Raw genomic sequence first — 26,855 nt, forward strand, 5'->3', positions numbered from 1 at the left:
TCGACTCCCGATCCCGACGGCCTTTACTGCATGTCCCCCCCCATAAGTAGTGTATAGGAATCATACATATAGAGGCGTATCATTCTATATAAACAGGTGTATATTCTATTAACCCTTTGACCTATGTATGCTTCAATTTGTTCTCTGACTGAGTGTATTCATGTGGTCCCAGCACTGTGTCCTTTGTGTGACATGTGGTTTCCATCTGAACCAGTACAGTGTTGCAATAGCCTGGCTAATAAGCCAGACTCAAATCACACTGTCGTGTGGTATTTGAGTCTGGAGATGCTGTGTATGGATCTTGTTTCCCGGGGGGTGGGTTCAAACATTTTCTCTTTGACGCAATTGGTTAGAGGTACTGTCAGTCAAAGGTCTCAAGCATTGAATGTCACTGTACCAAAGCCCGCCCATATTGCATACCGTGTCCCGATTGGCCACACCAGTTCTCTGGTGTAGGAAATGGGCGTACAATTGAGCCTCTCCAGACCGTAATCCGCCGGCAGGCAATTTTGTTTTTACCAACGGCTGATTCGGTCTGGCTTATTAGCCAGGCTAGTGTTGCAACACCACAGATATTCTGATTACTCCCTCAAGATCAGAACTGGTTGGGTGGGGAATATGGTAGGATGCTTTGTGCGGTACGATAACTTGTTGGCTCGGTATCGGTGATATTGTGAAATATCTGTGATTTCACATTGTGTTGTGAAATCATCCTCTATATAATCTGAGGGCAGCCAAAGTGAAGGGAGCTAATATGCCAGACTAACAACCGAGGAACAAGTGCGACTCTACTTCTGTACGGTTCATCGGCTGCTTGCACAGCTATTCTTTTTGGATTCATCGTTGTACTTTACTTTTGGACTTATTCTCATTTTTGTATTATCTTCAAATAAACCTTTTGATTAGACCTAATTGTTTTGCCTCATTATCTACTGGAAATTGACCAACATCAATAGTAGTAGAGGCGATTGTTGTGATACAAGCCCATGCACAGTACATCTTAGTCTATGTACTTGAACTTGAGATACAGTGTACTTGATATGTCTTGTGTACTGCCGGTACTGTAGCAGCATACTTTATAGATAGGCTACGAGAGACATCTAGGCGACAGCAAGGTCAGCCTTGCTGCAGTAGGCACGTTCTTCTGTCTCATATCTTATTGTTACGTCATTATGATCCAGCACTATATATGTTTCCTGTTTGTGTAATAAACTTTGTGAACCTTAGCGTGATACTGTCTCGTGTCCCTGGATTGTCACACACCACCCAGCCTGCACACACTACCTGTCGGTCAATACCAGACGAGGGTCCAGTACTTAGAGAGATATTACAACAGCGATGAGTCCACAATCTCACTCAACTCAACAACCTGACGCTCACACAGATCAGCACAAGGTAAGGTCAAGACATGAGCAGTTTGTTAGGCTACTGTGAAGTGTGTGCTATTCATACAGGCCTGCAGGCAGAAGCTAATTTTATCCTGTTATAATAGTATTTCATGGTATCTGTTTGTGTTCTTTCATGCCAGATGAAGTTTTTCCTGCTGTTTGTGATGTTGGCGGTTTGTGATGCTGCTCCACAAGGTACAACACTTAATTATAAGAAATGATTTTGGTTGCAGTGTTAACATTCTAGACCCACACAGAGAGAGCATATAGACCTAGAGTAGAACAAATAGATGGATAGATAAAACTTCATGAAGGTAGGGTAAGTGATGTTTTTGGGTTAAAACTAAAATGGTTTTGATAAAGGGTTAAGGATATATAGTGATTGGTAATCTAATCATTGTCATAGAGTGTTCAGTAACCGGGTTCTCTCCATCTCTCTCTAGCTATCCAATAAACAGAACATTATTTTTCAGTTGGGTTGCCAATTTCAAACAGGAAAGAGTACCCATTTATCAGTTCCAGTTCCTCATTTATTTGTGTTCATCGATTATAATTTCACCTGTTTATCCTTTATTTTGTATCCTGTGTGAGTTCTTTCTCCCATCCTGATTTCTTTCCCTGTCCACTTAAGAGCTGGAGACCATGTTACTTAACAAACACTCAGCAAGTGTTTAATACAGAGCAATTCAACATCACTTATTTTAACAAATGAATATCACTTTCCCCATACCTTTCCTTTTTGTTCTTATAATGTTCCTCGGTGCCAGGCATTTCCTGTGCCATCCATAATTAATAAACATCTAATGCGTTTCAAAAGCCTACATTACGTTTGTAAACCTAGCACCAAAATCATAACTTTTAAGGAAATAACTGTATTCCAATTAATAGATCCAAAGCGGTTATTTAGACAAAAGCGCTCGGTAATACTTTTCATTGGTTACATTATGGTTACATATAACACAGACAGACTCAGTGGAGAGAAGTCAACCTCAAATCACTGCCGATATGGTAGTTTCATACTCAACCATACAGTATACTGTACAATTGTACACTTGTATTACAATGTATTATTATATATTTTGCAGTGGCAGCTCCCAAGCTTTGGAATGAGCTGCCTCTGCACATAAGACAAGCCCCCACCCTTCATGTGTTTAAATCACGCCTCAAGACGTATCTTTATTCTTTGGCATTTCCAAGCATAGTATGAGCTGTTTTTGATGTTGAAAGTGACACTGTGTACTGTATGTTGTTTGTTTTTTAAATGGAGTTGTTATTTAAATGTGCTATATAAATAAAGATGGTATGGTATGGTATGGTATATAATTACAATTTGAATGCATATATGCATTCAAATACGTCCCAGATTCTATAACAAGCTAAGGTCTATTCCAAGTGTTCAAAAAGTGTTGTTTCATGTTTTGACAATTTTGTATCATGTCTATTGAGCCAAATGTGTAAAAGCACAGACTCCATCATTTAAGAGCAGCCCAGTTGTTTTTTCTTCTTCTATGCTTCATTTGTCATTTTCTGTTTAGACCTTACAGGTAAAATGTTGACCTTCCCACAGCCGACTAACACAGATCACGTGAAATTAATGACAACTCAAGACACATTCGGAGCTGTGACTGTTTGCCTGAGGTAAGTTCATGCCATGGGAACAAGTGAAAGTGATTTGGGATGATTGGAAGTTGCGATCATGATATATAGCACACAGTAAGTTTTACAATTTGGAGCACCCCATATGGGTGCCAGTGAGGGGACTCCACCTTACTCCGACATCCCATCACTCCGACTACGTGGCTTTGCATGCGGTTAGGGTCTGCATGTTTTTATTCTGTAAATCAAGTGATTTAAATTTGGGGTATGTAGATTGGTTGCAATCTTTCATTGAAATCCAGGGAATGGAATTTGCAGCCTGTTATAGCGTCAGCGTATGGCTGATTTGGAAACAAATTAAAAATATATCAATTTACAATTTACAATTTAGGCATTTAGCAGACGCTCTTAATCCAGAGCGATTTACATATACACGCACGCACGCACGTGCGTGCGTGCGTGCAATTTTTCATTGAAATCCAGGGAATGGAATTTGCAGCCTGTTATAGCGTCAGCGTATGGCTGATTTGGAAACAAATTAAAAATATATCAATTTACAATTTACAATTTAGGCATTTAGCAGACGCTCTTAATCCAGAGCGATTTACATATACACGCACGCACGCACGCACGCACGCATGCATGCACGCACAGGCGGACAGGAGCACCTGGTGGAAGATTCTGACTGAATGTTAGGATTATACTGTAAGGTCAACTGACTAAGCATGCAGAACACTATACTGAACTTATTATTATTTATCATACATCTGCCTTCAGATCCTTTACAGAGCTCACCAGGGACCACGCCCTGTTCTCCATGGCCAATCCCTCCTCAGAGAACGCATTCCTCATCTTTATGATGGGTAAGGGGACTCAGATTAAAGTTGTGGTTGGTCATAGCGCTAATGTGAACTTTGACGTGCAACAGTACACAATTAACACCTGGCACAAGCTGTGTGCCACCTGGGATAACACATCTGGACTGGGACAAGTGTGGTTGGACGGAAGACCCACTTCCAGGAAATTCTTCAGACATGGAGTCATCCAAGGAACCCCAAGCATCATACTAGGACAGGTATTGTTGTACAGCTGAAAAACTGCATCATGCATTTTTACTGTATGATTGTTTTATTAGATATATTAGATGGTAGATGTGATACTATAACAAGCAGGTAGCCTAACTTGATAGAATACTATACAATTATTGTTATGAATGAGCATATTGTAGCCTATATTCACAATTTCTCTGAGTTATTGGCTCATTTCTAAATATAATGAACATGGTTCTTGTTTTCAAAGAGGAATTTACATTCTATTCGTATAGGTTTTGCTTTCCTTCAGCCTTCAGGTGGGCTTCTCTACAAATAAAACAATATAACATCCAATACAAAAATAGTACAGAAAAATAGTATAGTATGGTTTGCGTTAATGTCTATTTTGGGTATCAATGCTCCCTCTAATATTGATTATCTTCCATGCTTACAGGAGCAGGACTCTTTTGGTGGTAGATTTGATGCTGCTCAGTCCTTTGTTGGGATGCTGTCTGACGTCCACATGTGGAACTATGTCCTCTCGCCCTGTGAGATCCAGGGGTACGACCCCAATCTCAACTTCAACCCAGGGAACGTGCTCAACTGGGGGGCTCTGGACTTTGAGACTGTAGGAAATGTGGTGCTGGAAGAGAATCAAAAAGAAAAAAGCTGTCATTATTAATCTTAAAACTATTTGATCCATTGGGTGGAAAATGGTTTTTAATTGATTGAATACTTTATTAACAGCTGTTTGCAGGAAAGAATAGCACAGGAAATTATGTTTCAAATTAAGGTCTGCTAACATTCAAAGCTGTATAAAATGTTATACAATAATTGCAACACTATCCGAAGTACAATAACGGTGGTGGTATAGTCATATAGTCATATAGTCAAGCACTCAACTCATGTTCTTTTAATCTTAAAAAACTTTAGTTTTTTCTTCAACCTATGTTCTTGTTTTAGGTTGTTATTAGAGAAAGTAAAAGATGAGCGTACATTTTGTTTCATTTGCTACTTTTTTTAGTTTTAGCGATTTTAGCTATTTTTGAGGGGGCATTCGAACATGGGGCTAAATATGTATTTTCTTTTTTTTACAAAACGATTTTTTTTAAAATTATTTACTATAGTCCTACTAGACCCCATACAATTACATCTGGCCACAAAAGATCACGGGGTCAATTGAATGTCAAAGGGGAGGTGACAAACGGACATATTGAGCCTACAACACACACTCCTGGGGTCTAACAGGACTATAGTAAATAATAATAATGAAATCGCCGTAAAAAATGTTAAAAAAAAATATAGGCCTATATTTAGCCCCATGTTTGAATGCCCCGCCCCCCTGTCAAAAATAGCTAAAATTGCTAAAACGAAAGAAAGCAGCAAATGAAAAAAGGGGGAAAAAAGAAAAGAAAATGAACACTCATCTTTTACTTTCTCTAATAACCTAAAACATGAACCTTGGTTGAAAAAAAGTAGTCCTTTAAGCGCAAAAGTATATAATCTTCTCAGCACCAGAATATCCAAACTGTGGATGTCTGTGATGGGTATTTTCTTACCATATGTAGTGTTTCTTATTTTATGTTCACATCTTATTACTATGTTAAAAAAGACCTTGTATTTCTTTATTGTATCTGGTGAACAGGACTGCCCTGTCACACAGTGATGTTATATCAATATTTGCATGTGTATTAATTCCACTATCAGCTGTCGCCCACTCCAGATTGTCATGTTCATTATACCCAAAAGGGAAATAAGATTCAATGGAGAAACATGGAAAACTACCAGACGACAACCTTGCTCTTAAAGATGAGGATAAACATACACTCTCACCCTATGAGCTAAATGAACAACAACAGAATCCTAATCACGGAACGTGATTAAAGTCGAAAACAGGATTCAGACCATCGGACGCCCATGACAGCCTGATGACATCTTACCCTGATGGGACCTTTCAGCCTATTGAAATGTGACAGCTGAATCCTAATCAATGACATGTTTTTCAGTATATATGTTTGTGCAAAATGATATGTTGACATTCAGAGCACTTAGGAGAATTCTCTCTCCTCTATCCTTTACCACTGTACACGCTCTGAATCTGAAGAAAGAACACTAAAGAAATCTGAGGAATACTTTAAGAACTTGTGTCTTGTGTCAAAACTCCTTTCAGGTTTTTTACATTACTCTAAGTTCATCTTTTGTGTCATTGATACTTGGTGTTCTCACTTTTCCAGTGAAGTCTTATAAGGTCGAGGTATTTGCTCTCTAGGCTATTTCCCTAGCCTCAGTTATACATCTATCAGTCTGTTTTGAACAAAAAAAAACTATAAACACTTTTCTCTTTCTTGTCTTTACTTCAAGGAACAAAAAGGGCCATTTATGTACATTATTTCACATATGTCACTATAGAGGGTATGCGTGTGACATCATCATCATACCCGGAAGTTATGCGGGAATGCTACTGAGTGGCAAAACATTACTTTTTGGCCTTGACAGCTCATACGTCCAAACAGAAAAGTCCTATTTGATTCCATTCCATTACTTTAAACAACATTACATTCACTTTGTCACTCACTTTGTCACTCGATTTGCCACTTGATCTGCCATTCACTTTATGCATGCGCATACCCTCTATAGCAGGGGTGCCCAAAAGGTAGATCGCGATCTACCAGTAGATCACAAAGGCTGTGCAGGTAGATCACATGACATGCCCCTAAAGAGTATTTCATTTAAATATATTGAAGAAAAAAACCGATAAAAAACAAAACAAAAAAACATTTCTCCCCCTCTATTTCCCATTCCAAGTGCATTTGTCTTATACTGTACAGAATGTAACGCAAACTCTACTATTCCGAAGCCCCCTCAGGTACATATTTAAACTATTTTCAGCAATGGTATAATAATTGATTTGGTGGGTAGATCTTGCCGAGCTGGTCATTTTGAAAGTAGCTCTCAAGTCAAAAAGTGTGGGCACCCCTGCTCTATAGCATACTGCACATCCATCACTCTTCAACACCCCTGCTCTATAGCATACTGCACATCCATCACTCTTCAACACCCCTGCTCTATAGCATACTGCACATCCATCACTCTTCAACACCCCTGCTCTATAGCATACTGCACATCCATCACTCTTCAACACCCCTGCTCTATAGCATACTGCACATCCATCACTCTTCAACAACTTGGCTCATGTTATTCATTGTTCAAGTGATGTAAAGGGCACCTGAATGTCTGCACTCAATCTTTGATAAGTTCTCATCCATATCAGGCTATAAGATCAATTGATCAAAATCTGAAGCCCTCCACTCACTCCATATTGACTGTCTAAATCATTGTTTCGGACGGGCTCCTTTGAATGGCATAAAAAGGGCATAAACTATTTAGGAATAATCTTCCCACCTAAATTGGACGAGTTAGTGAACATGAAGTTTGATCCGCTCCTGGACAAAATACGGACTGTAGAATGACGGTCCTGTTTCTCACCTATATGGGGCAAGGCACTGTGCTCCCTTCTAATAAGTTGTTATGGACAACAAACGCAATGAGTTTGAATTAAGAAATCGCATGGACAAAGGGGTCTGGGCATACCTAATCTTTTTATTTATTTAGAGTTGGCCAGAAGCTAATTTCCATCCATAACCCCTAAGTAAACATAGTATAGGAGGTAGAACAATTACATACAGATATGAGAAATGACACCAGTGACAAATAGAGTTGAGGATAGGACTGTGTGAGATATTTGGCAAAATGTTTAGGAGTAATATAAACATGTTTTTTTGTTTTATTTTTTTGCAACAATTTGCAGAAATGCAGAGCCAGATCACTCATAGCATCTCTGAGGATAGAATTCTGGATGAGCAGGACATGTGCAGCATTTTGAACGAAACAGGCCACTCCTGAAAACTTTGGAAGGCAATCTTAGCAAATCAGTGTAGAATCTGAGAAATCCAACAGACTCGTCTTGATCACATGATGGTGGCAGCGGTGGCCGAACGGATTGCGGAGCGGTCTTGATACCGGAAGGTCGCCAGTTCGAATCAGCGGTCCGACACGTTAAAATACTACCGCTGAAGTGCCCTTGAACAAGGCATTGAACCACTACGATGAAATGTTCTATGAGCAGGGCCTGGCTGGAAACAAGTTCTTGAGCTTAGCCCAGATACCCTGGGTAAATATAGTAATCATTGTCTCCACCAGGCCGAAGGCATGGGGAGAGAGTATGTTTTGCACTCCGTCCGTGTGTGTGTCCTTCCGTCCGTCCTTCCGTCCGTCCGTTATCAGCTAATCTCCGGTACCGTTGGCCCGATCCATGCCAAACTTTGCACACACACTCCATGGATGCCAACAACGAACCTCTGCCCCAAATATTCCTCAACGGCCTGTTATAGCGCCACCATGAGGCCGATTTAGGCAAAACACATTTCTGTAGATTACTCGTACACATTTTATCCATACATCACACAATTCGGTATACACTATCGCCATAGTCATCCCTAGAGGCCATGGAAAAACATTGTCCCTGCATCCCTCCACATCTGCCGGTTATAGCGCCACCATGAGGCCGATTTCTGCTAAACACATTGCTTATGTTAGTCGCACAGATTTCATCCAAATCTCACGCAAATCGGTACACATGATCTCTGTAGTCATGTGATCAAGACGAGTCTGTTGGATTTATCAGATTCTACATTGATTGGCTAACATTGCCTTCTAAAGTTTTCAGGAGTGGCCCGTTTTGTTCAAAATGCTGCACATGTCCTGCTCATCCAGAATTCTATCCTCAGAGATTTGATGAGTGATCTGGCTCTGCATTTCCTCAACAAAATGAAGAAAATTGTTGCAAAAAACAAACATGTTTATATTACTCCTAAACATTTTGCCAAACATCTCACACACTCCTATCCTCCTGGTGGAGACCTGTGCCCAGAAGGGCACTTTTTCTAGTTTCATTTAATTTCATTTAATTTCATGACTACAGAGATCATGTGGACCGATTTGCATGAGATTTGGATGAAATCTGTGCGACTAACATAAGCAATGTGTTTTGCAGAAATCGGCCTCATGGTGGCGCTATAACCGGCAGATGTGGAGGGATGCAGGGACAATGTTTTTCCATGGCCTCTAGGGATACATAAGTTGCGCATACATAAGTTGTATACAGATCAATGCAGTTATAGCTAAAAACAGGAATTGGCCTGTTATAGCGCCACCGTGAGGCTGATTTGGGGAAAGAAATTGTGGCATGTCGTCCTCGGCCTAGTGGAAATGTGCGTGTATAATTTCACGGAAATTGCACACTGTTTGTGATTTGTGGCATTTTGTTCGAAACGGACCAATCGTGTGAGCTTTGGAAGCCAATCTTAGCCAATCAGGATGGAAGATGGGAAATGGTGCTGCTCCGTGTTGATCACATGACTATGGAGATAGTGTATACCGAATTGTGTGATGTATGGATAAAATGTGTACGAGTAATCTACAGAAATGTGTTTTGCCTAAATCGGCCTCATGGTGGCGCTATAACAGGCCGTTGAGGAATATTTGGAGCAGAGGTTCGTCGTTGGCATCCAGGGAGTGTGTGTGCAAAGTTTGGCATGAATCGGGCCAATGGTGCCGGAGATTAGCTGATAACGGACGGACGGACGGACGGACGGACGGACGGACGGACGGACGGACGGAAGGACACATACACACACACGGACGGAATGCAAAACATACTCTCTCCCCATGCCTTCGGCCTGGTGGAGACAATAAAACCACATCAAAAGAGATGGATGTACAAATACCAGTACAACTAGTTCAAAGCAATTCTCTGTGGACATCATTGAACGTTTTCCCAATGCATGGCTTTTGAAGATTACGTCATTTGTCAAGTCTATGGACTTTGATGATATAGAACTCATGACAATAAACAACATTTTTTTGGGAAGAAAAAAAAGGGCACGTTTTGTTGTTGTTTTTCTTTTGTTCGGACCAACAATTGTGTTTATTGTCATGATTTGTCACCATCCGAGTTGGCTTTGTCCGAGGCTTACAGGTATTTAAATAAATACTTTCTGAAAAATGTATGGGAAATTCTCTTCCGGGCCGCACGTCGTCATGAAATGGGGCGGGACTGCGACGCTCTATTACAATGTTTGTTTAGAGCAATTAAAATCAAAGCGTGTGTGTGTGCGTGCGTGTGTGTGCGTGCGTGTGTGCGTGTGTGTATAAATTATAAATAAAAGGAAAACTTTCATACTTAACGCAGCACAATGTAACCTTTTTCTGAATAATGTTAACTACCGGTAAACCAAAAAATCACACCCGTGTGAACTGAGTGGTGTAAGGTCTTATATAGACTGATCAGCTGTGGTCTGACGTAATGTCTGACGTAATGAAATCACACCCGTGTGAACTGGGTGACCATAGCAACCGTGCTCATTTTTTGAGCACAGACAGACAGACACGTAAACTAACAAAGCCAGTTGTAGGAGTGGTTTACACCACTCAAAAAGTGGTCACAAATGTGACCGGTGAGATTAAATGTTGTCCAATCTGTATGCTAGAGTATGTTAATACAATATAACTTATACAATTGGAGTGGTTGTATTTAGTGTCCCTGCGCTCTTCTATTGAGACATTTTAGATTAAATTGTGTCAAAGGTCATGTCTCACCTAGACACAGATGGGCAAGATTCAATTTATCCCCTGAGCAAGCAGGCAGCTCAATGGTCAAAACAAATCAGCAACTGCAGGAAACCCGGTTCGAATCCAGGATAGAAGCGGCTTTAAAGATGGAGTGATTTTTGTGTCATATGGAATTAACATTACTCTACTAGACCCCCCAAGTGTTGTTATAATATTCTAATATGTGTTCCCTGTGTTTTTGGTTTCTCCCTGAAAGCTGAAAGCCTTTGAGTCAAAAGGCCCAGTCAAAATACACCACTTTAGTGACATCACAACCCTAACTCCTCCCCCAACAGCTGTGGGTGAGGCTTAATTCAGGTGGGTGGTGCTACGGTGAAAACCAGGTATACTTAATGAACTGAAAACATAATTTTAACACTTTCAGTACTCACAGCACTGCAACTTTAATAAATACATTTCTATTCCATTTCATTAATCCAGTTCTGCTCTTTTCCGTTTTATATAGTGTTGCATTCTGTTCTGTCCTCGCATTGTTTGCATGTGGTACGCCAACATGTGTGTGGCTCTCTCTCTCTCAGCGCTGGTACCACGGCCCTGCGATGCTGATGTGCAAGACAAGACAGTGCAGCTGTCAGATAAACGAGCTGGGCAGTCCGTGATACAGCCTGCGTATATGTCCAGCAGGACATGAGCACAGCGTTCCTACCGGACCGTGACAGTTTTACTGCCTGCACACACAAAGGGCTTCTCTGTGGGGGGAAACACGGTGCCCTCAAACCCACCACCACAGCCCACAACCACACGGCACCGAGTGGGCAAGATATGCTCCCTGCTTGTTATGCCGGGCTGCAATTATTAATGCGGGGGCTTGTTGCTCATGATGGGCCATAAGTTTCATCTGAAGCCAAGAACACTCCTATTTGTGTCCTCGTAGTTTAATGTGGGGGCTTGTTGCTCATGATGGGCCATAAGTTTCATCTGAAGCCAAAGAACACTCCTATTTGTGTCCTCGTAGTTTAAAGGAATTGTCTGTCACTTAAAAGAGTGTTTTGTTCAAAACACGTTAAGTCTTAGTTTATGCTCTTAAGTCGCTATTTTTAACTCCGATGATGGGTCTGCACAATCTAGAATTTCACCCTTATTACTTAATGTGACATGACAAAGATTGATTTGATTACTTGCATTCCTCTGGCGTCCATAGCATAAAAACAAACCAACTTGAGATACTGTATATTCTCACGCGTAACCCTCAATGCAGAGCTTTGGACCTTGCCACATTTTTGTTCTCGACTTATAGTACATTTTTTCAATATAACTTCAAATTATTTTGTGTAATATTGTGTACAATTAAGCTAGCACCAATGGGCCAAATAAACAATGCTAAAGGCACAAGGTCATACAACATGTCACAAGTTTATTTTACATCATATAGAAAAATATTACACTTCATTGCCGTCTGTCAGAACACTTGTCACATAAACATAGAACATAAATAAGAGTACAGCAACTGTGATTACCACTGCATGCAATTGAGTTACAGCTATGCAATTAAATCCACAATGTATTGATAACTAGAAAAAGTGCCCTTCTGGGCACAGGTCTCCACCAGGAGGATAGGACTGTGTGAGATGTTTGGCAAAATGTTTAGTAGTAATATAAACATGTTTGCCTTGTATGGCAATTGGATGATTTGAGGCATTTTGTTCCAATCAACCTGTTTTGCAAAAATCAACCTGTTGGTGGCGCTATAACAGGCCAATGTGAAAAGGGTGGGATATATTCCTCAGCCTAGTAAGAAAATGTGTGAAAGATTTCACGTAAATTGCATGCTGTGTTCATGATTTGAGGCTTTTGTTCAAAACGGGGCAATCTTGCAAACTGTGAAAGGCAATTATAGCCAATTAGGGTGGAATGTGAAATATCGGACAGATCCGACTTGAGCACATGACCATAGAGATACTGTGTAACGATTTGTGAGATTTTTGGACAGAATCTGGAGGAGTAATATCAAAAAATGTGTTTTACAAAAGTCGGCCTCCTGGTGGCGCTATAAAAGGCAGATGTGGAAAATGCAAGTCAAAGGTTTGTCCTTGGCCTCTAGGGAGTGTGCATGCAACGTTTCACGCAGATCGGTGCAGTTTTAGGTAAAAGAAATGTGAAAAGCTGCCTCATGGTGGCGCTATAACAGGCCGTTCTGGAAAATTTGGGGCAGAGGTTCATCGTTGGCATCTAGGGAGTGTGTGTGCAAAGTTTGGCATCGACCGGGTTAACGGTGCCGGAGATTAGCTGTACACAGACGGACGGAAGGAAGGACGGACACACGGACGGACGGACACACACACGGACGGAGTGCAAAACATACTCTCTCCCCATGCCTTCGGCCTGGTGGAGACAATAATTAACAATCATGACAATTATATATACATTCGGTGTTGCATTATGCAACAGGCTCCATAAATCTACACCGTTTTCAAAGAGTACAAATCAAAACACATTTTTAGAGAAAATACTGGTACATTCATTAATTTAATTGTTTTCCTGAAATCTTTAAATCATACATATATATAATTTAATTAAGAGATTCAATTCATGGATCAGTGACTCAAAAATAGCTCTTAATTTACATTACGATTTCATCGTCTGTATACAAAAGATGAAAATAAAGGACGGTTTCGTACCTGAAACTGGACTGATCAAAGCTGACAGGAGTAAACCCAGGGCTCTATAGCCTACTGAGCCCCCTCCTGTTTTTCGCTCTACTAAATGTCTTCGTCAAACATTTTTGCCGATCTACAAGCTTGTACGTAGATGTCTATTTTTGTCAAAAATGTGTGCCCCCAGAATAGGGATGCTAGTGTGAAATGAAATGAAATGAAATCTATATTTACCCAGGGTATCTGGGCTAAGCTCAAGAACTTGTTTCCAGCCAGGCCCTGCTCATAGAACACATTTCATCGTAGTGGTTGATGCCTTGTTCAAGGGCATTTCAGCGGTGGTAATTTTAACGTGTCGGACGGCTGGTTCGAACTGGGAACCTTCCGGTATCTAGACCGCGCCGCTATCCGTTCGGCCACCGCTGCCACAAGTACACAAGTGGTTAAAGAGTAGCTTCCAGAAAATACGTGAATTCAGGGGATGTGATTATAACGGTACAGTAAAGTCTGTAAGCTCTGCCCCGTCATATATTGTCACTAATATGTTAACTGCTGTAACAGGAACCTTGTGAGATCATATAAATTGTGGGTATTGTGTTTATCTTTTATTTTTTTAGAGGGGGGGGGGGGGGGGGGGGGGGTCACTCACACCTATCTAACAGAGGGACAAAGAAGAAGCTTCTAAATTCACTAATTGTGATGTGGGTGACGTTAATTTGCAGTATGTGACAGGAACTGTGACACACATGATTTCCTTTGACACAGAACGCAGTAATTACAAACCAAACCTGGGGTATTAGCTTGGCTACAATACAAATGTTACTGAACATGTTTGAAAGATACTTGAAAATGTTTTAAGTGGTTAATTAATAGGCCCACACATTCTTGTTTTATAGGCTGTGCTGTATATAGCAATACAGACTGTCCACCACCAGTGCCCCATGGGTTAACTCTCTCCATGAATATTGCACATATCTGACAATATGTTGAAACGTACCAGCATAGTACATGTACCTTCCCTTTAGAGCAATCCGAAAGTGAATCAATTCATTCATTATTTAAACATTATTCAAAAAACAAACAACAAAAACATACGATTAAAAGTCAAGTTCTTAAATTGGCTCAATGACAAAGGTCCGTGCAGACTGGACGCGTTTTTTCCAGATCCGAAATAAAATAATGAATTTCCCCCAAAGCATTTTGCTATATGTGCGATAGAGCAGTGGTTCCCAAACTTTCTCATGTCAAGGACCCCCAAATTGACACTAATTAGCCCGCGGACCCCCATTTGAAAAGATATGCCAGGGACCCCCCATAAGAGAAGATTTGTACGGCCCTAGCAGATATTCTCAACCAGTTTAATTTCAAGGACACCCAGTTTGACATGAATTAGTCTACAGAGACCCCCCATTTCATGGCATTTCTATCTCTTGGACCCCCAATTTATATTGTAAAATCAATGTTAACTTAACTCTGGTGTTCCATTTTTCTACACTCTCTGGGTTACAGACCCGTAAGGGTCCATTTGGTTCCTAATTATCATTTAGCTGGGGACCATCTGGAACTCTCTCAAGGACCCCTGGGGGTTCCCGGACCCCACTTTGGGCACCACTGTGATAGAGCAGGGTTCAGCGAGGTTAAGCCAGTTCTGATACCTGCCAATGTTCCTGTCCTGCAGAGAAGATACAGTGGTACAGTTGGGTGCCACCGATATTGTCCCTTATCATTTGACCCGTTTAGGCCTGACCTCAACATTTTAAAAAATCCTTCTAAATCCTCCAGTTTTCTGAAATAAATATTTTCACTATTTTTCAAAAATAGCAGACCTACAAGCTCGTAGCGCGCCACTCGGTGGCGCGCTATGAGCTTGTAGATCTGCTATTTTTCAATAGCTAAATTATAACATGTTTAAAACACCAAAAGGGGTTCCCGCCCTTTTGCGCAGATCACGCAAACCTCAGCAAAAAGAAAAGGACAATATCGATGGCTTCCAACTGTAGCTTGTTACGCAGCAGGGCATTATCCATGAGCACATACTGTACCACATAAGGCTATTTATTGGTCCATTACAATTTGACTTGAGTCTTTGCTACATGGCATCCCCATCTCTTTCATGTTCTCACTAACTATGAAAAATACTGTAAGCAAAAATGCCGGATAAAGAGATACATAAAATAGCTTAATTGATACTCCTATCACATGACATGTGTCTCCTACAGATTATGGACCGGGTAGTAATGGGACCCCCACTGGTAGCCAATGCAAATTGGGGAATGCAAGCCCACGCGGTTATGCAATAGAGCGTCGCAGTCCCGCCCCCTACCATGGCCCAGGAAATGAATCCCAATGCATTTTTCCCATAGACATTTCAAAAAGTATTTATTTAAAGACTGTTGCGCCGCGGACAAAGCCAACTCGAGTTGTGACAACTCATGACAACACAAACAATATTTTGGACCAACCAAATAATTACAAAGAAGAACAAACAACTAAAAAAGTGTTGTATCCTGCCGTTTTTTTCTTCTTTCTAATTATTTGTTGTGTTTGTTGTCATGATTTGTCACGACTCGAGTTGGCTTTGTCCGCGGCGTAAACGTCTTTAAATAAATACTTTCTGAAATGTCTATGAGGAAAATGAACGGAGAATCATTTCCTGGGCCATGGTAGGGGGCGGGACTGCGACGCTCTATACCCAGTCCGTGTCCTTTTATGCCCATATATAGAGATCCCTAACGTCATCAGTACCCCCAGTATGCCCATATCGGTTGGATTGACAGCCTATCTGAACTACTTGAAGCCGGGCACCGCACTTCATGCGATGCATGCTCAGCTTGAAAATCAGATCTACGATCTAGTAAGTAAATGACACTGTTCACAGAGTACTACAGAGTATAAATTAGGATTATGTCTTTTGTACCAAGTGATAATTGCAGTCCTTACTCAGCATTCATTCTAATGCTAGTGATCTAGAAACCCAAACCTATTACTGTTGCACTCTGGGTAAAATCACCATCATAATAATCTTCTAAATGGTAGTAAAATCAGTTCTTGCCCTTTTCCTCATTTACAAGTAAGCCATATTACCATGAGAATGGCACTTATCTATCACCCGATATGTGTGATGTACAGTGGCCTCTCTACCTTTGACAGGTAAACACAGCTGACAGTAATAAAGTTACGTTCGAGTGTGTTTTCATTTAGGTGTTACTGTGGCACATAATGACCTTCAGCTGCGTTCACCTGTCATGCATGCACTGCTATGTTTTTTTTTGTCTCGTTTGTTAACCATTCAAGGCCAGACCCATTGAAAGAGAGTTACAGTTACTGCACACTTTGGTCTCGCCGCTTCATGTATCACATGAAACAGCCATTACGAGGATTAACCCATTTAGGCCTGACGTCGAAATGAAAAAATAAAGTCTTCTGAAAGAATATATGTTAAATTTTCAAAGATTTGTGCCGCATTTTCACGATTTTTCAAAAATAGCAGACCTACAAGCTCGTAGCGCGCCACTCGGTGGCGCGCTATGAGCTTGTAGATCTGCTATTTTTCAATAGCTAAAGCATAACATAATGCTAACACCAAAATTCTGAAAGAATATATGTAAAATTTTCAAAGATTTGTGCCGCATTTTCACGATTTTTCAAAAATAGCAGACCTACAAGCTCGTAGCGCGCCACTCGGTGGCGCGCTATGAGCTTGTAGATCTGCTATTTTTCAATAGCTAAAGCATAACATAATGCTAACACCAAAATGGGTTCCCGCCCAAAAATGGATTAAATGTATGGAACTATTACAGTAGTATTTGGAACCATTGGTTGCCCCGACGGAAATAAGCTACTTCCGCATTCATCATGTACACACACACCTGCGTAGCATGCTAATGTATGATCATGCGCACACCCATACTACTACATATCGCGTAATATGTCCAAAACTGCTACTTTTCAGGATAAAAAAACAAAATAGCAAAAGTAGAAGATCGACAAGATTGCTGTGTGGCACGTTTCAAGCTTGCGGATCTGCAACGTTTGATGCATTTGTGTGACACTGTAGTATGACCAAGTAGGGCGTTCATTTTCTAAGTTAAACTATGGAGATAAGGGGTTTCTGCCCGAAGGCAACGTTTATGAACATTCTTTGTCTATGGTAGTGTCGTAACTCTCTCAATAGGTCTGTTCAGGACTATTGTCATTCTAACTGATGTATTGACATGTCATCGATAGAGAAGGACAGAAGAAGGGGAGGGGGGGTGCTTGTTGTTGCTTATTGGCCTAGCCGTGTTATATTACAGAAGAAAACCTCTGTGTTGACGTTGAAAAGGATTGAGTGCAAGGGGGGAGGAGTGTGTGTGTGTAGTGTGTACGTGTGTGTGCGCGGTGGGGGCACACTTGGAGCCACAATCCATTGCATTGTTCCTCCTCCTCCTCCTCGCCCCTCTCTCCTGTGTCCTAGCATGCATCTATCTCTCTCTCTGTCTGCCCCTGACCCTGATCACTAAACTGGAAGAGAGGATGAAGTTTCAGGAAGCTTCAGAGCGAGATACGGCCCGCTCCGTGGTGACAGCCCACTCCTCTTCACTTCCTCTGTGACTGGCTGCCTGGAAGAGATTTGGATAAGGGAGGGGGAGGCAGGGGATATCGGGTTGGGAAGAGGGAAGGTGACACAATTTTAGATTTCCATCAAATGATTGCCTGGAATGAATGAAACTTGCAACTTGCTCCCAATGTAATGTGATACATATACGTTTTTGGCTGGGGACCCCCGGAAATGCTTTGGCCATGTCTCGCGACCCCTTGGGGTGATTTTGTACTATAAAATAAAATGAACTGAAACTGACCATCAATAGGCTACATATGAAAGAATACGAAAGTATATGGCCTATACTAGCTGGCACTATGCCAGCTAGCATTCCATCTCCGCAAAAAAAAACAGAACAGGTGTGGTGAGTGTCAGATGTAAACATGACCAAAAAAACATTAAAGAAACTAAAAAAGGAAAAAAGAGAGAAGAAAACCTATACAGTTGGACTAAACCACCTGGAATCACGGGGAGGTCGGAGGAATTCATCAGTTTGAGGGATAGGAATGTGTCTTATCGGTGAGATGTCAGCCCCGAGGGTGCGAGATAACCCTCGCTGAGAACTGCCCTAAATACATGACAAAAGGCAAGAAATCCGCGGGGGCTTAACGAGTGACACCCCACTGCATGGAGCAACACCTCATCAGTTGGAACAGAGATGAGACGAGAGGCAGCGAAAGAGAGAGAGAGAGAGAGAGAGAACCAAAACGACTAAAACAGTGGTTTTCAACCCTTTTCATATCAAGGTTCATTATTTATTCGTCATTTGAGCCACGGACCACCATTTGATGACATTTAACCTCTCAGACCCAAAACTTTGAATATTTTGTTGTCATTGGATAAGACATTGTCCACAATGAGTGATAACAGGCACATGTTGATCAAAATAGCAATTATTCTACATTCTCTAATTATGTAGACTTCTTGTAAATAAAGTAATGCTGATGTTTAACAATAATTGTGAAATGAAACCAAATGGACCCGTACGGGTCCAGTTGGTTTCATTTTACAGTCAAGAGTTAAAGATCTATAAGGGTCCATTTGGTTACCAACACTCCATCATTTAGCTGGGGACCACCTGGAGATACCCGCTCAAGGGACCACTGGTGGTCCCCGGACCGCTGGTTGAAAACCACTGAACTAAACCATCATTTCGTCATCGGATCTCCTCGTCGTCATAATACACAGCGACACGACGACACCCCCCGTCGTTCTTTTTCCTCCGGAATTCTTCCAGGTGAACAGATCACAAGGGGATCTGTCGTCACCAGAGGACACACAGAGCCCCAGAGGGATGGTGGATGGATAACACCCCTCTGTCATCATCACACCATGCATGCATTCCACCATCTCTCTTCTTTTTACCTTCTGGGTGGGTGGTCGTGGAGTTGACTTCACAAACCCCTCCCTCCCCCCCTCCTCCTCCTCCTCCTGGGGGTTTTCAGTGTATAGATCAGGGGTTCTCAACGTTTTTGGCCGGGGACCCCCGGAAATGCTTTGGCAATGTCTCGGGACCCCCGCCCCGCCCCCTCCCGACCCCCAATATAAATTGACTGCTACAATAACCTTAAACCATTTTGGGCGGGAACCCCTTTTGGTGTTTTAAGCATTGTTATAATTTAGCTATTTAAAAATAGCAGATCTACAAGCTCATAGCGCGCCACCGAGTGGCGCGCTACGAGCTTGTAGGTCTGCTATTTTTGAAAAATCGTGTTTTTTTTTGTTTTTTTTTGAAAATAATTTGGGGACCCCCTAAAATAATTTGGCGACCCCCCGAGGGGTCGCGACCCACGGGTTGAGAACCCCTGGTATAGATCAGTGGTTTTCAGCCTTTTTCATAGAAGGGCCCATTCATTTTTGAGGGGCGCTAGCCCCTCCTACAGTATACAGGTTTAATGTTTGTTGTTTAATGTTTGTTGTTTTGTTGTTGTTTTGTTGTTTTGTTGTTTGTTGTTTTACAAACGCCATTGACAATGAAGGGAAAATGTACGTCGTCTTGTCCCTAACAAACATTAAATCCCATTAACAATAAAGATCATTTAATTAGTTAATTAAAATTCTTAATTAGTTTGTTTTGTCACCGTTTGTTTTACATCATATCACCTAATCATAGCAACATGAGTTAGACTTTAATATATTAGCGCCCCTCACTTCACACGGGTGTGACCTTTAGGAGAGATATCGGGCAAACAAACAATTAGGTGTTTAACGATAACTTAACTCTTGAGAGCGTAAAATGAAACGCTCTCAAGAGTTAAAAAAGATGGATAAGGGTCCATTTGGTTTCCAACTCTGCGTCATTTAGCTGGGGACCACCTGGAACCTCCTCAAGGACCACTGGTTGAGAACCACTGGGGTAGATGTATTTACAAAAACGTGGACCACCGAGGGTGGATAGCCACTTGTATCCTTGAGTTGCACCTCTGTGTCCCGCGCCGATAATAGCCGATCTGCAAGCTCTGAACACGTTGCGCTGTGCCACGATCTGAGCTTGTAGATCGGCAAATTTGCCAGCCAAGTATATGTTTGTTTAGGGCACTTATGTCATTGTTTTTTTAGGGCACTAAATGACGACGTAAGACGTCTATGTGGTGGATAGAAATACAGTGGGCGCCCCTCACTTCACACAAGTGTGATTCTTTTTTTTGAGGGGCGCTAGCCCCTCCTATATCCAGATTTTAGTTACCATCCATTCGTCTTAAACAAACTTTCCCATTGACAATGAATGGAGAATTTTACGTCATAGCGTCTGAGCAAACAGACACAGTGTCTACTTTACGTCATGTTAATTTAACTTTGAAAGTGGGCAAATGTAACCAAAATGGAGTCTGGGCCTGTTGCGGTCCATTAGGAACCTTGGTGGACCCCGGGGGGCCCGGACCCATAGTAGGTACAGGACCCAGCTGCGTGGGAGACCGGTAATTACATCACCAATATTACATAATACAAGTATACAATCGCCCCATCGCAGTTATTTGAGCCAATCACAATGCCTCTTCATAATTGTTAGAATACACGTCAATTCGGAGGTCCTCGACAGCCACTGCGCTACGACACGACTTCCTGTGATAGCCATGATTCCGTCTTAAACCGTTTTGGGCGGGAACCCCTTTTAGTGTTAACATTATGTTATAATTTAGCTATTGAAAAATAGCAGATCTACAAGCTCATAGCGCGCCACTCGGTGGCGCGCTATGAGCTTGTAGATCTGCTATTTTTTTTAAATCGTGAAAATATTTATTTCAGAAAACTGGAGGATTTAGAATTTTTTTTTTTAATTTTGAGGTCAGGCCTAAATGGGTTAAAAAAACAGTAAAGACGCCAGACGGGTAACAGAGGGAGAATAAATCAGCAGGATGCCAGGAGGCCTTCAGGCAGCCATTAGGCCTCATAACATAACAGGCTTTGTTTCCAGTCAGCTCAGCCTGGAAGAGCGGCCGGAGGTAATCACCCATCAAATGCAATTAAGACATTTAGACCTGACATCGAAATTTAAAAAAGTCTTCTAAATCATGACAGTTTTCTATATCAGTGGTACTCAATATTTGATGTCAAGGACCCCCAGAATTATATGTATTTGTCCGCGGACCCCCATCTGAAAATATGTTGTTTTAGTTAAAAACGTTCGCTCTGAAAGAATATATATTCAAAGATTTGCGCCACATTTTCACGATTTTTCAAAAATAGCAGATCTACAAGCTCGAGCTTGTAGATCTGCTATTTTTCAATAGCTAAAGTATGACATAATGCTTAAAATACCAAAAGGTGTTCCCGCCCAGAATGGGTTAAGACTTCTGGAGAGAGAGCGAGAGCAGATGATATCTCCCTGCTAAGAGGACCAGGCTGCACAATCAAACCGCGCATCCAGTTCCAGGTTTAAGATGTTACATCGACAATCAAAAGAAAAGCTGTGAGTCCAGGGAGGGACGCGATACCAGTGGGGGGGAAAGTAACTAAGTACATTTACTTAACCCATTTAGACCTGAGGACGATTCTACAAATGTCTTCTAAATCCTGACAGTTTTCTGAAAAACCTATATGTTCCTATGTCAGTGATTCTCAAACATTATTATGTCAAGGAACCCTAGAAATATATGAAATTGGCCGCCGACCCCCATCTGAAAATACTTTATTCCAGGGACACCCCCAGAAGCAAAGATTTGAGTAAAAAACGTTCACTCTGAAAGAATATATAGGCCTATTCAAAGATTTGCGCCACATTTTCACGATTTTTCAAAAATAGCTATTTTTCAATAGCTAAAGTATAACATAATGCTTAAAACTCCAAAAGGGGTTCCCGTCCTGGTATAACTTTGAGGTATTTCTACTTTACATGAGTATTTCCAATTTCCAATACTATTACTCCACTACATCTTTGACTTTTACTCCACCGAGTGCCGCGCTACGAGCTTGTAGATCTGCTATTTTTTTTTTATTTTTTTTAATCGTGAAAAGTTCGAGTTTCAGTTTTTCACTCAAATCTTTGCTTCTGGAGTCAGTGGAGGGTCCCTGGAACAACATATTTTCAGATGGGGGTTGGCGGCATATTTCTATAATTTTTGGGGTCCTTGACATGAAATATTGAGACCCATTGACATAGAAACATGAGGTTTTTCAGAAAAAAAGATTTTTTTTAAATTTCGACGTCAGGCCCAAATCATGGGTTAAGTAAAGAATGTGAGTACTTTTCCCACACTGCACCCTGACATCCACTGTTGAATAAGGGTCTTGGGTAATGCGCTTAGCCGAGTGTGGGTTGGGAGTCGGGACAGACATCCGCTAACGTTCAGGCTCATCAACAATTCAATTCATCAACATAGCCTATATGCTATGTTGATTAATTGAATACTGAGGACCACAATGGATATATAATTGCTTCTACTATCAATTACCTTGGTTTAATGGCGTTATCTTTTTAGCCTTAATGTCTGACTGTACCACGTGCTGTTTACATATCTGACTAACAGTGTTGGGTATGTTACTTTATATTTGGAATATATTTCTTATTACTATATATTGTATTACATATTACTGTCTGAGCGAGAGTAATATATTAATATTACTATTACATATTACTTTTTTTTAAATGCTCAAATTGAACAATTAAATATTTAGTATAATTATAAATTATATATTGCGTAGACCAGTGGCGTATCTACAATAAGGCGAGGCCAAACGGACGCCTAGACAAATCCATTTGAAAACACGACTGAGAAAAAAGAGAGGACAAACACCAGACCTGAGAACTATTAGCAGGCAGCGGATTGGCCGTTGCGTGTATAGAGCGTGACCCTCAATCACCCATTGGAACACAAATGCATGCCTTTCAGCCTTTGTAGCATACTCATAGCGTATGAAAACAATTGCTTCAATTACATATAATTGATTTAAGCTGAAAACGATATGTTTAATGGTGTTTTTTAGCGTTGTTAACTTGTTACACTTATCGCGCATGCCGTTACAATTTATCCCTTATGCGCAACAAATGTAACACTGGAACAGCGTCCACGTTCGGTTTAATAACTCCCGACCTGTGGTTTATGATAGCAGACATTTGTAGGTCTGTTGCCTGAAAATATTACATATGTAGGTAAAAGGATCTCTGAGTAAAAGAGTGAAACGTGCAAAGTGTTACAACCATGGCGGCTCTCCCCTACCCTTTATGTAATGATGGGCCATTATTATTTGTACTGTTTAGTTGGATTTGCTGCTAACAGACTTATGTTTCTGTAGCTAATTATGACAAATTCTTTCACATGGGCTACCATGCCAGATTTAATAACTTTGGTATTTTGATGGTCTTTAAATGCTCTTTGAATGTCGCTCATATTAACATTTCATTTTTAACAATTTAAAGTTGTTAATTTTGTTAAATTAGTCAATTTGTGAATGCCTTGTATTTTTCTTTGACATTTTAGAACCACACACGTGTAACACAGAAAGGAGTGGTGAATAGTTGATGTGGGTGTGAAGTGGAATACATCTCTTTGAACGGACGTCATTTGTGTTACTGGACACTCTGTGGAGGTTGACATCAGTGTGTTTTAACTGGACACTCTGTGGAGGTTGACATCAGTGTGTTTTAACTGGACACTCTGTGGAGGTTGACATCAGTGTGTTTTAACTGGACACTCTGTGGAGGTTGACATCAGTTGAGCAATCAGCTCGTCAATAATAATAAAGTATTCAATCAATCCATCAAGTCCTTGTAGTCGGGAGCATTAACTTTGGAATAAATGCTGTTCAAAGCAGACTAGCAGAGCCAGAGTCGCCTGAATACTGCAACTTGGAAGGATTGAATAGGCTCTGATACTGATATTAGTGATTTCAGATATTGAAATATTGTCTGGTAACTCAGCCTAAAGCCCAACGGCCTAATATCTCCCCTGGCCAAAGACCCATGCCTAACACCATGAAAACCTTAGTTATGCCCATACCTAACACCATGAAAATCGTATACCCATAGCCAGGCCTTATACCCATACCTAACACCAGGCCCAAAATCAAAAACTGCACAAAGAAGTGCACAATCTTTATAAATTCCCTCCTAGTTATGATAATTTGGTCATCTTGGGGAGATCAACGGGTATCGGCTCCCTTGATTGGTCAACCCAAAACATCGGCTAACAGATTGGCCAAACTGTGTGACGTTCATGCGTCTGAATAGTCAGGGCATATTACCAGAATAATGTCAAATCTGGGAATACATTTATTAACATATAACATATTAACATATCCCACATTGGTTTATATTCAACCATCCTAGGGGGATATTTGACAGATGCTGAAAGTTGGGGTAACAACCATTATAAGGCAAAATGTTCTAAATTTAATTATGCTTTAATTAAGTAGCATGTGACGTGTCAAACTAGGGGGTTGTCATGATTCTGAATCCATTCCAAGCAATAGTTTTGCACAAAAAACACTCCTTGGGCTAAAAACGGCCATAGCCGTCATCACAAATGTGATGAGGTCAGCACATTTTGGCACATTTGGGCAAGTGGCTATGGCCAAACTAGGGGGTCTATGGCAAACACATTGGTGAAGAAAATTCTTGGTCAGAAATGTATTCCCAGATTGTATTAATATATCCTCTGACTACTATGTAAGTGAAGACGCAGAATATTCCATGCTTTTACACAGCAGGACTTGACCGATACCATACGTTTGACCAATAGGATTCTTTCTACTGTGGTACTGTTGCGAGTAATGATACACAAAAAACAGAATAAAATCGAAATGAGCCCAAGCACCTTTTTTCTTGCGTTAAGGTACCAGTATGTAAAATCCCAGTATATATTTGGTAACCCAAAACCAGGAAACAACATTTGACACTCTCTGTGTACAGTGACAGTCACCACTGCTTTTCATTCCCGTGCTAAAGACTGCACCTTTCTGGTAACATGTAAGGGAACTGCACCTTTATATCTGGTAACAAGGTGCAAAAGTTGGTAAGGAACAGGAAAAGAAAATGATTTGTGATGCCCCGAGGGGGAATTGACTTTCATTTGACCCAGCAGTGAGTGTGCTGCGAGTCAGGTGAGCGCATGGGGGAGCATTTAGGCTATAACCACTTTCAACCTGGCAACCCTATTTAGAGCAGTGGTTGGTTCCCAAACTTTTTCATGTCAAGGACCCCCAAATTGACACTAATTATCCTGTGGACCCCCATTTGAAAAGACATGCCAGGGCCCAGGGACCCCCTATAAGAGAAGATTTGTACGGCTCTAGCAGTGATTTTCAAACAGTTTCATTTCAAGGACCCCCAGTTTTACATGCATTTAGGCTACGGACCCCCCATTTAATGGCATTTCTATCTCTGGGACCCCAATTTATATTGTAAAATCAATGTTAATTTAACTCTGAGAGTGTACAAATGGAACCAAATGGACCCTAACGGGTCCATTTGGTTCCATTTGTACACTCTCAGAGTTACAGACCCATAAGGGTCCATTTGGTTACAAACTATCATTTAGCTGGGGACCCCCTGGAACTCCCTCGAGGACCCCTGGGGGTCCCCGGACCCCACTTTGGGAACCACTGATTTAGAGTGACATTTCAGACAAGGTCCCATAAACGCCACAATGCAAACGACGATGTTTGCATCCGTTGACATCTCGGAAATATCTGGGTTTTATCGCGGACACAGGCCCACTATAAAGGTTAAATATTTCCAAAAAGTATAAACTATATGTGGAGAATACTGATGTATAACAACCATGGACTCTGACCATTATGAGTGAACAGACTCTGAAGGTGAAAGAGAGACAAAGAGAGAGAGATGGGGATAAAGGTATAATGGTATTAGGTGCACTTCCCTATGGTGAACTTCAAGTGAACCCGTCTGAAGTGAGCTGTACTGTACTGTACTGTACTGTACTGTACTGTACTGTACTGTACTGTACTGTACTGTACTGTACTGTACTGTACTGTACTGTACTGTACTGTACAAGCCCTCCTCCTTGGCCTGTGTGTGTCTGTGTCTGTGTGTTAGGCTGTGCAACAGTGACACTTGGTGGTGAACAAACGCTATTTTCGTGCTCGGACACAGGGACACAGCCACACACATAGCTGTCTATAGGAGTGGTTGCACCACTCAACAAACAAAAGGTAAAAAGACATGCATATTACATAATAGAGGGTATGGGTTGTCAAGAAGATTTCTTTAATTCTGAGACCTTGTGAATACTTTTTCCACCACTGTGGCAGATACAGGTGTACTTGTAGCGCCAGTACATCATCTGATATTCCATTGGGGCGAAAAGAGATAAATTGGAATGAATTGTAGGCAGAAAACAAGAAACCCGCCAGACAAAGATAGAAACGGGGGCTGAAAAGCAGCCTGACAGCAACGAGACAATACTACAGACGCGGGGCAGTGAACTGGCCTTTGTCTGTTTGCTGGCCAAAAGCATCAGGCGGTCTCCAAATTCACAGTCCACTTGAGCAGGTTTCAATGGACTACTACGGTTTT

The 26,855-nt window shown here is 41.3% G+C and overlaps 2 protein-coding genes across 5 annotated transcripts in view; one reads left to right on the forward strand and one right to left on the reverse strand.

Annotated features, from left to right (window-relative positions):
• Positions 1-773: 773 nt before the first annotated feature.
• On the forward strand, positions 774-6,156 carry LOC306927185 (serum amyloid P-component-like). Of its 2 annotated transcripts, XM_079506872.1 has the most exons (6): positions 774-964; positions 1,336-1,395; positions 1,529-1,583; positions 2,924-3,026; positions 3,762-4,059; positions 4,470-6,156. In XM_079506872.1, exons 2-6 carry the CDS (start codon positions 1,339-1,341, stop codon positions 4,695-4,697), a joined length of 741 nt encoding a protein of 246 aa, XP_079362998.1. In that variant the 5' UTR covers positions 774-964; positions 1,336-1,338; the 3' UTR covers positions 4,698-6,156. The 2 variants fall into 2 exon arrangements, with proteins under 2 accessions (XP_079362998.1, XP_079362997.1); XM_079506871.1 differs by lacking the exon at positions 774-964 and having other exon boundaries at positions 1,212-1,395.
• A 10,923-nt stretch (positions 6,157-17,079) lies between these two features.
• armc9 (armadillo repeat containing 9) overlaps positions 17,080-26,855 on the reverse strand; it is an 85,338-nt gene continuing 75,562 nt past the window's right edge. For all 3 annotated transcript variants that reach the window (XM_079506708.1, XM_079506709.1, XM_079506707.1), the window contains one exon: positions 17,080-17,900. In XM_079506708.1, coding sequence (XP_079362834.1) covers positions 17,878-17,900 — 23 coding nt within the window. In that variant the 3' untranslated portion in view covers positions 17,080-17,877. The remainder of the gene's footprint in view (positions 17,901-26,855) is intronic.

This window comes from Electrona antarctica, assembly GCF_951216825.1.
Source record: "Electrona antarctica genome assembly, chromosome: 7".
Classification (NCBI taxonomy): domain Eukaryota; kingdom Metazoa; phylum Chordata; class Actinopteri; order Myctophiformes; family Myctophidae; genus Electrona; species Electrona antarctica.

Coding starts and splice junctions, on each gene's coding strand:
- LOC306927185 (XM_079506872.1), top strand. CDS start 1,339: ATGAGTCCACAATCTCACTCAACTCAACAACCTGACGCTCACACAGAT. Junction 1,396..1,528: donor CTCACACAGATCAGCACAAG/GTAAGGTCAAGA, acceptor CTTTCATGCCAG/ATGAAGTTTTTCCTGCTGTT. Junction 1,584..2,923: donor TTGTGATGCTGCTCCACAAG/GTACAACACTTA, acceptor TTTTCTGTTTAG/ACCTTACAGGTAAAATGTTG.